This window comes from Austrofundulus limnaeus, unplaced genomic scaffold (genome assembly GCF_001266775.1).
Source record: "Austrofundulus limnaeus strain Quisiro unplaced genomic scaffold, Austrofundulus_limnaeus-1.0 Scaffold23, whole genome shotgun sequence".
Taxonomy (NCBI): domain Eukaryota; kingdom Metazoa; phylum Chordata; class Actinopteri; order Cyprinodontiformes; family Rivulidae; genus Austrofundulus; species Austrofundulus limnaeus.
In genome coordinates this window covers 3,047,664-3,057,791 of record NW_013952425.1, presented here as the reverse complement: position 1 = coordinate 3,057,791, position 10,128 = coordinate 3,047,664, and the positions used below count along the sequence as shown (strand labels likewise).

The 10,128-nt window shown below is 41.1% G+C and overlaps 1 protein-coding gene across 1 annotated transcript in view; it reads right to left on the bottom strand.

The window, feature by feature from the left end:
• LOC106514873 (sodium/potassium/calcium exchanger 2) overlaps positions 1-8,702 on the bottom strand; it is a gene marked incomplete at its 5' end in the record, with an annotated part of 57,130 nt that extends 48,428 nt beyond the window's left edge. The window contains 1 exon segment of the mRNA XM_014004397.1: positions 7,626-8,702. Coding sequence (XP_013859851.1) covers positions 7,626-8,528 — 903 coding nt within the window.
• Positions 8,703-10,128: the final 1,426 nt, after the last annotated feature.

Sequence of the window (10,128 nt, the reverse complement as noted above, 5' to 3'; positions counted from 1 at the left end):
GATGTATAAGTGGGTGGTGTCCAGATGATAAAAGATGTTTTTTAGAAAGCTACATAAAGCTGTCTTTAYATGTGGCTTTTCAAAATAAAATGTCAATAATAAAATCAGCTGATCTGTCCGAGTGAAGCTGCGGAGCTGTTTTTGAGGTTTTACATCCATACGAGGCAGAAACGTCAGGTGGCCTCCTTTAACGCAGACGTACAAAGTGTCCACGTTACGTCACAGACCACACCAGCAGCGTAAGGAGCTTATCTGTAACAGAACGTGCAGCAATTAGGAGGGGTGGTGGGGGGGGGGGGGATACATCTGCAGCTAACAGGGAAATAATGTGACCAAATGTCCCTCTGCAAGTAAACAAGTTATTACCTCAATAAAACAAAAACTGGATGAAGAATAGTCCCGGTGTTGCAAAAGCAGCATTTCCTTTCAGATTATGCAACGTTTGGTTCTTCTGAGGTCGTCACGAAAACAGTTGTTTTAAGTGCAAAGCTCTTTTAGTTGTGACAAATTCACAAAGCCTCATCCATCGCCACTACAAGACGATCTAAATCCACTCAGCTCGCCGTCCCCACTTGTTTTTATTGCCGTCATTAACACTGATTTTAACCACAGAGAGCCTTTGTTTTTACACTTTGGGCTCGGCACTAAACATCAGAGCGACTTCATTAGCAGCCTGTAAAATACTGAGCAGGACTCAGTTCACGGGCTGTGGAGGCACAAGCTTGTTGGGGCCGAAAGAAGACAAACTGCACGATGCGATGGCGTATACTCGCTCATTTTTCACCAGCTGCTGAGCCATTGTGCATGTTTCTGCAACCACGGCTGGCCTAACTGCAAGTGAAACAATCCATTTGTTTCCTTTAGGGATGCACCGATATGAAAATTTCAGCCAATATCGATATTCAATTCAGTTTCAGTTCAGTTTATTTATACAGCGCCAAGTTACAACATACGTTGTCTCAGGGCACTGTACATAAAAAAGAACAATCTAAAGAAGAAACCAGCAGGCTGCGTTGAATCACTTCATCACAGTCTCTCATCCTGAGCAAACGGTGGAGAGGAAAAACTCCCTGCTAATCAGGAAGAAACCTCCAGCAGAACCAGGCTCAGGGCAGACGGCCATCTGCCTCTGATATCCGATATAATTATTGCTGTTATGGCCGATAACCAATATTTACCGATATTACACAAACACACAAATTATATTATACATATACGTACAAACACATTTGGGTCTTTTTTTTAATGTCATAAATAAACAACCAGACCTCTGACATGGCTCCCTACTTCAGTTATTCCTGGCTGCACAGCATCAATATCACTATCATGATCAAACAGATGCCGCTCAGCCAACCATCTCCCCTCCCAAACCAGAAAAACAAAACTGAAATTTGGAAAATCAATATCGGACGTTAATATCGGCCCAGTTCTACATATCGGACCGATACGATATTCTAAAAAATGACCAATATCGGCCGATACCGATATTAGTGCAGATATATCTTGCAACTTTTGTTTCCATGTTTTGAACACTGGGATGAGTTTTTAAAAGCCTAGGTAAAGTCGGTGGTGATGACCATCACCCCTGGAAATTTGYCGGCCACATTGGAGGAGTCTTTGAATTTGGACAGCCTYCAGCGCGGCGTTKTGACGCAAGCAGACGACTAATTCAGCCTTCRGAGGACCCAGCCTCTGAATTTGGACACAGCCATAGTTTCTGTTGTTTCTGGTCTCTGGACGTCACATGATCAGTGATATTTGTAAAATAACAAACCGTACATCTGTTATCTTGACATAGTTTTCAAATAGTTGTTTTTACAATAACAGCATGATAGAGTTTCTGAAATTCTGTTATGGATTTTAGTTTTGGTGAGCCACCCCTGGATTGTCAATGGCCCCCTTTAAAAATTTCTGGAGGCGCCACTGGTAAAGGTACATATTTTGTTTCTGTTAGTGGGTCTACAGTTCTACAGTGTGCAGATGTGCTAACTGGATTACAGCAGATCACTTTTGATGAGGCTTCTGGTGTGGGGGGGGGGACGACAACAACAGCTGGAACAAACGCTTCAGCCGCTGCAGGGGAGCCGAGACCCGACAGCTCTGTTAGTCTTCAATTGATAATGTTACACATCCGCCCCGAGGTGAGACACAGGAACAAAAAATCACCGTGACACCTTTCCAATCGAAAAACCAAGCCTCGTTGTCGCCGTTTGACTCTCTGCCTTGAAGCCACCAGGACGCTGTTTGGTAGAAACAAAGCTGCCCGTTGTTGTGCGACGAGAGGCGGAGGAAACGAGTCGCACGGAAGAAACTACCGGTTGGAGGCGAACGGGAGAAGGTGGTACGAGTGGTTATGTCATGAGATTAAAGGCACAAAACCGGCTAATGAGTTCTAAATGCAGAGCATCACACCGCTCTGAATCTCATTTTGCAGGGTACATGATGTRTGCACACACTCAGCAGTTACTGAGCAGGCAGCCTGCAGACGCCACATCAGCTTTCAGAGGAGGTCTGCACATCCCAGCAGTGAAGAACGGTACAAAGAAGTTTTCCACATTTTGTGTTCCACCGATAGCTCCCACAAGACCGGACCGGAAGCTAGTCGAACTGGGAGCTAGCCATTTTTATAGTGGTCCGGTAAACTCTGTTACCTGTTAGCCCCATGAACACCATTAAAAATACAAAGGTTTTTTTTTTCTTAGCTTTTTCATCAAGTTCTGTGAGCTATGGCTTCTTCAAAGGGTGAATCACGTTACAGAGACACAATTAAAAAGCCACAAAGGAAAGATTTGCTGTTATTCAGATACRAGGAGAACAAAGGCTAAATGTATGTCGAGTTGGACTCAGTCACACACATTGAAAATTATTTGATTTACAAAAAAAGTGCGGTCTCTATGGATAAACTACGTTTCTTAAAGCCTGTGGACACTTTCAACCAAAGCAGTTCTGATCAAAGGCAAGTAAACAGTTGTTTTGTCCATTGATGTAACCAATATATTTGTTTTTAGATGTAATTCTATGTTGGTCTTTATTTCTAGTCTCAGTTCAAGTCCGCATTCTGACTGATTCACAGACTGTTRGGATAATTTCTGTTATTTTTATAAACATTTGAAATTGCCCTTAGTGACTGGAGCAGATCCATGCAGTGGTGTGTGTCCTCTGTTTATTATCCAGCCACACTTTAAAAAGAATAATAATTAGCCGGCCACGCTTGTTGACGTTCAACGCTAAGTAGCAAAGTTAGCTCTGCTTTCAATCCTCAGGATGTAACTTTGCTTTAATCTTTTTTTACAACCCTTGAACCCAATAACATTCAACCATCATGGTTCTCACTCATGCAGAGAGTGGAAAGCTCAAACATGAAACTTATATTCTACAGTATATTTTAAATCGTTGGGAAAGCTGKTTTCTGTTTTTTCCACTATTAAAATGGCGTCAGCAGTCACGATGTAGGAAGTGTGACGTTACGTGGGAACGAGTTTTGAAAGAGAAGGAAAAAATAATATCGAATTAATGTTCAGATAGATGGTAGGGATTGAACCCAAAATGCAAGCAGACACGAGGGCTTGTAAATAAAAATAAAAACTGGTTTATTGAAAAGGAGAAAAAAGCTGACGTGGCAGCACAATACTAAAAATAACAATGGGGAGAAACTGGAAAAAAACATGAAGAAGAACATGATAGGAGCAAGAAAAAATCAGGCAGTGATCCACAAGACTGACTCAATACAACTGAGGACGATTTTCTTCTTGTTTCCACACAAGATTAAGGACGTGAGGAATTAATAAAAAAATAAGAAAAAGGAGTGAAACAACAACGAACATGTTTAACTGTCTCCTGACACTCGCCTGGGCTCTTTTATTTGTCGTATGACTTTGAATGTAAATTGGACAGAAGGAGCCTCCGGTAAYGAAACAAAAACCCGAACGGACATACGGATAACGAAACGAACTCCAGCAATTTCACCAAAAAACAAACGATTGGGGCGTGGATGCACCTGGCTGATTATACACTGTGAAAAGGTGAGTGGCAGGCTGGAAAAATACTGGGAAGCTGACTGAGGACAATATGAAACAAGAAACTAAACAGGAAATGAGAAAATAAAACACCCAGAGGAAAAAATCTAAATAAAAAAACAACAAACAAACATAAACTGGCCAAAAAACAAGAATCACGACACTTAACCCATTAGCTCTGATAACCCGAGCTAAAACCCAGATCAACCTTTAGAAGTCACTGTAAAGAKTTTAACCGTGCGTAACTTAATGTCAGCTGTTCTGGAAAGACCTCAGAGCACACGGCAAACTGAAGGCCCGCAGGCCAAATCTGGCCCTCGCAAACATATTTTCYGGCCCCAAAGGTAATCCTTTAGATGTGAAATAGTTTTATGGTTTCTCTTTTAGTTAATGTATTTAGTGCGTTTATGTCATGACAGCTGGCCAACTTTCAAGAAAATAAAGATTAAATTTTTCATTTATCAATGATTTTAGTGTGGAAAGAGCAACAGAGAACAAACTTTAATCATGTTTTTCTTATTTTTTTAAGTCAATTTGATTCTTAGTATGATTTTTTTAACCTGATTTGCTGAATTGTGATAAAATGTATCTCTAATAAATAAATGAAAACGTTGATAGAGAGTAAGGCATAAGAAATGAACGCTAATGATGTCTTTAATTTTAATATATTTTTATTTGTTACGTTATGTATGTTCTAAATGTTACATAGAACATAATTTCAAAATGGTCATTTGTGTTTCTGTAAGAATTATTTGTTCAATACATATTAACAGAAATTGGCCCTTTTCTTGGACCAAATTTTGAATTTTGGCCCTCTTGTGTAAATGAAATTGTCACCTCTGCCTTAGAGGCTTGTTTGTAGTCAAACAACATCATGAAGACCAAGGAACGCGCCAGACAGGTCATAGATAAAGCTGTTGAAAAGTTTAAAACCAAAGCTTWGAACGTCTTACGGAGACGCCGTTAAATCTGTCACCGTCCAACCAAGAACGTAAGTTTAGAGGAGCTGTAGAGATCCACAGCTCAGGAGGCATCAACCACACCTGAGCAAACTGAGCCAATTAAAATGAGGCACATCTGTGGGCAGCTTGATATAGCTCAAGTTGTTGATGAGTTTCCTGTGGTAATTTTAACATGTTTGAGTACCAAAACTAAGAGCTACCCCAGTTTCTAAAAATCGACATTGGAACCAACCACAGAAACACAATAATGAGTCAAACTCTGTTTTAAATAACAAGATTTCTTTGATGTTTCCACAGAAAATCTCATCCTTTTCCTAGAGCTCTTGTCACAACTGTGCATGAATTTATATTTGCGCACACAAGCCAATGACAGGTAATTCTGAAAATAGCACTTGTGTCATGAGATACATGTCCCTGAGGTCCAAACTCTATTAAAATGGCTGTTTAGAGGATTCAATTCAGATCATATTTGTGCCACCGCCGTTCTATTAACACTCAGGGACAACAACCAAACAAAAAAAGGGAAAAAAAAGTGAAATTTGAACAGTTTTCAACAGTTTTCTGTTTGATATATTTTATAAGCTTTGCCTTTTTATTTTCAAATGGAAAAGCTTTTTAAAAACACCTGCTTTCTTGGATCAAAATACCCAGAATCCATTGCAGGTCAAGGTCACCTATGTGTTCTCTGGCCCTCCGGTTCATGCTGTTCCACACAAGTCCAAATCACAATATTAAAGCATAAATACCTTCAAGGTTAAATGAAAAAGGACTGAACGTAGCAGAGCATATGGCGCTATTGGCTATTACKTTTTTTTTACATTTTGTAACCTGCTGTTTAAAAAAATCCTTGATGTACTTAAAGTAAATCCTGATTTAATGACTGCTCCGAAACGTAACTCGCTCCAAATTTCATTTTCATCTCGTGTCACAAAAGAAAAACCCAAATCCGTTGGGATAATCTCCACACCGGGATCAGATTGCACCGCGGAGTCTTTTGCCCTCTGGTGTCATTGAGGGCGTCGGAGTCAGGAGACRTAACAAAAACTGATTCCTACTAATTCTGAACACGCAGTTTTGTTTTTCTAAAGAAATCCCACAAACCAATTAAAAAAAAAAAACCACTGTATGAGTCTGTGCTTTTTACTCTATTCATCAAGTCTATAATAAAGTATTTCTGTGAAAAATCTTTAACTGGACGAACGTAAGATTTACCAAAAGGGATTTATTTCCCAGACAGGGACATAATTTGCAGAGCTTAACCCAGAATTACACATTTGACTGTTTTATTAATCCCACACTGGAGGACTGGACGGCAGCTCCGCACAGCAGCGTAGACTGAATCATTCATGTGAAATGGTCAGTTCGACTGTTGACAGCACCTCGCGCTCGAACACCCACTGACTCTCTGTGATTTTAAACGTAATGAGAGGGAGACATGAGCCAGAGCGTCGTGCGTACGTTCAGCAGCTGCTGGGACTTAGTGGGATGAAGGAGGATGATTTTTATTTCACAAATATTTACCTTGATGAGGAAAAAGAAAGCTGTACATTATTGCAGCAGCCATTTGGGTCTTTTTGTGGGAGTTTCTGTGGAAAGGTTATGAACAATTAACATCTTACCTGTAAGGATGTAATGGTACGRGTATTTGTACTGAGGTATTTTGAAGAAAAAAAATCCAAAAAATGAATGCGGCGTTGCTTCAAACGTATACATTAACAAAATGTTAACTAACTCTAATTCGTCGGACTGGTCATAAACTAAACTAAAGGGTGAGTCAAAAGTCCCAGGACACTCTTTTATTTCAGAAACAAAGGGGAAAATAAAAAATACCTAAGCAAGTAAAACTGTTAGGCTATGTCCAAAACATGGCCACCATCTTGAAAGCCGCCATATTGGATCAAAGTCTTTTTTTTTTTCCAATGGGAAGGTGGTCATAAAGAATTATCTCAGAAATCATTTGCTGCAGTGAGATGCGCAATATTTCTTGAGGTTCAGAACTTATCAATGCAGAAATTTCAAAATTTTGTTGTTCGTCACAACTCTGCGACAAAAGCTCTGTGTTTAGCATCATGTCAAACGGCTGTACGTCACAGGAAACAGTCTCAGTTGCTGTTGCAGATTTCTGTGTTGATAACTTTAGAACTACAAGATCCAATCCATTTCTGAGACAATTCTGGTGTTTGATATGCTACATAAGCCCCTTCCCGTTGGAAAACACTTGCCCCTGATCCAGTGTGGCAGCTTTCAAGATGGCGGCCATGTTTCGGACACAGCCTAAAACATAGGCCCCCTCACCCATTACTTGCTGGGGTATTCAGATATTTTATTTTCCCCTTTGTTTCTGAAATGAAAGGGTGTCCTGAGATTTTTGACTCACCTTGTATACACCCTGAAACTCTACAGCAACTAATATGTGAATTGTTCATAAACTTTCCACAGAACCCATCCTGAAGTGACCTAAATTCGGCCTTGAAGAAGATCTTTCCTTTCAGAGAACTGGGTTCAGACTTTGTTTAATGGAAAAAGTCTAAAACTAGATGCATGAAATGTTAAAATGGGTTGTCAGTTGAACTAACATGGGACTTCAAAGATGCCAAAACACTAAAATTACGGCAAGTTTTCGTATCAAACGAAATGTTCGACTCACCTTGGGCTGCACCTCGACCTCCACCACTTGGTTCTTGTGCATGCAGTTCTTGACGAAGCCCTCCACTTTACCGTTGAACTTCATGAAGATCACGTAGGTGGCGTAGGCGGAGAGCAGCGTGATGCTTTCCCAGACGGTGATAATGTTATCCAAGAAGAAGATGATGAGCATGATCAGATCCAGGATGTAGAAGGACACGTCACGGAAGAGGGGCCACCACGTCAGGTTCAGGATCTCCTTGGAGAAGATGGCGCACATCCCGATGACGAAGAGGATGTTGAAGACGGCCGAGCCCACAATGGTCCCGATGCCCACGTTGCTGTGTGAGATGAAGACGCCGATGATGGACGTGAAGAGCTCCGGGGCGGAGCCTCCCGCCGCCATGAACGTGGCTCCCGCCACATCGTCTGAAATGGAGAGTTTCTCTGTGATCACTGTCAGCGCCGGGACGAAGAACTCGTCGCACACGATGGCTAAAGCTATGAACATGTAGATCATGCCGAACATGTGGAGGACCACGGCTCCTTGGCGCCTCTGCTCCAGGCTAAAAAGATCCGGCGGGTACTCCCCCTGGGTCTCGTTGTCGTCTGCTGTGGATTTCATGGCTATGGGCGTGTCGGCAGACATATTTGGGTCCTTCTGGTGTTGGGTGAACAGTAGGGTCCTGTGGGGGGCCGACTGGTGAAGAGTCTCCTGGAGTAGCGCTGGCTCACTGGGACCATCTGAGCTTCGGGTCAAGGCACTGACGGAGACGACGCTTAAGGCCACCAGGCTGACGACCAACCCTAAGATTCTCGCTGGCCTTAGCTTTTTCCGCAGACGCCGCCGGCCCAGCTGCTTCCGGGCTGGACCCGGCACGGGTCGTGGCTCTGGAGGGTCCACACAGGGCTGGCCTGAACCCATGACCGTGTAGCTCTTGGTGTCCTCGCCCTCAGCGGGTAGTCGGAGTGGAGTGGAGGAGCTGGGCTCTATCGGAGACGACGCATGGCGTTCTCCTCGGTTTTTAAACAAGTCGGGAAAGTTTCAGGTGCTGTCCAGGATCCGGCTCGCCAACTGTTGTCGTCATATCAGCCTCCACTAGAAGAACCAAAAACTTTGTATTACTGGAATAAAAAATATTCAAGGAGTAGTAACCCTAACTGGTTTAAACACAGGTTTACTACAAGGCAAGGTAAATTTAAGACCTTTTAAGACCTTTTTAACGCTACTAGAAATTAGAGATGCATGTATATCAGCATTCATGTTGGTATCGGTCCGATACGTAAAACTGAGCCGATATTAACATCCGATATTGATTTCCCAATTTTTAGCTTTGTGTTTCTGTTTTGGGAGGGGAGATGGTTGGTTGAGCATCATCTGCTTGTTCATGATAGTGATATTGATGCTGTGCAGCCAGGAATAACTGAAGTAGGGAGCCTTGTCAGAGGTCTGGTTGTTTGTTTACTGTATCAAAAAAAAAAGACCAAAGTGTGTTTGTGCGTGTATGTATAATACCATTTGTGTGTTTGTGTAATATCGGTAAATATTGGTTATCGGCCAAAACAGCAATAATTATATCGGATATCGATATCGGCTGAAGTTTTCATATCAGGCATCCCTACTAGAAATGATATTTAAGACCAAAGCGACACTTTTACCCGAATGTTTATTTTACCCCAAAACAACTAGTTACAAGAGGCATTCTGTAAACTATTTAAAAAGATAAATAAATGTTACCAATTATTTTAATATTTGAGATAAATTACAATCATCATGGAAGAAAATTCAGGCTGAAAAACAAGCAACCAAATGAGAAATTTTCCACAAAATGAATAAAAACATTRTCAGTATCAGAATATTATCCCTTTATTGGTTGCTATATAAGGAATATGGGTAATAAATATTTCAAAATTGAGTTTTTATTTAAAATGTGTAGTTTGTTGAAATGTTGGCGATTTATCACCTGACCTGGGAACAAAGTAGTTTTGTTATGAGAGTTTCAGTTTGAAAACTTGTTTTTTGTTAATCTGGAGTAATCTGGAATTCCAGCCTTATACAGTGGTTTGCAAAAGTATTCATACCCCTTGAACTTTTCCATATTTTGTCACATTACAACCACAAACATAAATATATTTCACTGGAATTTAATGTGAAAGACCAACACAAAGTGGTATACAATTGTGAAGTGGAAGCAAAATTTTACATGAATCAAAACATTTTTTACAAATAAAAAACTGAAAAGTGCGACGTGCAAAAGTATTCAGCCCCCTTTTCCCTGAGTGCAACCAATTGCATTCAGAAGTTGCCTGATGACTGCTAATGACTCAAAAGGGTCCACCTGTGTGTAATCTAATCTCAGTACAAATACAGCTGCTCCGTGACGGCCTCAGATGTTGGTTAAGAGAATATTGGGGAGCAAACAGCATCATGAAGTCCAAAGAACACACCAGACAGGTTAGGAATATGGTTTTGGAGAAGTTTAAAGCAGGCTTAGATTATAAAAAGATTTCCCAAGCTTTGAACA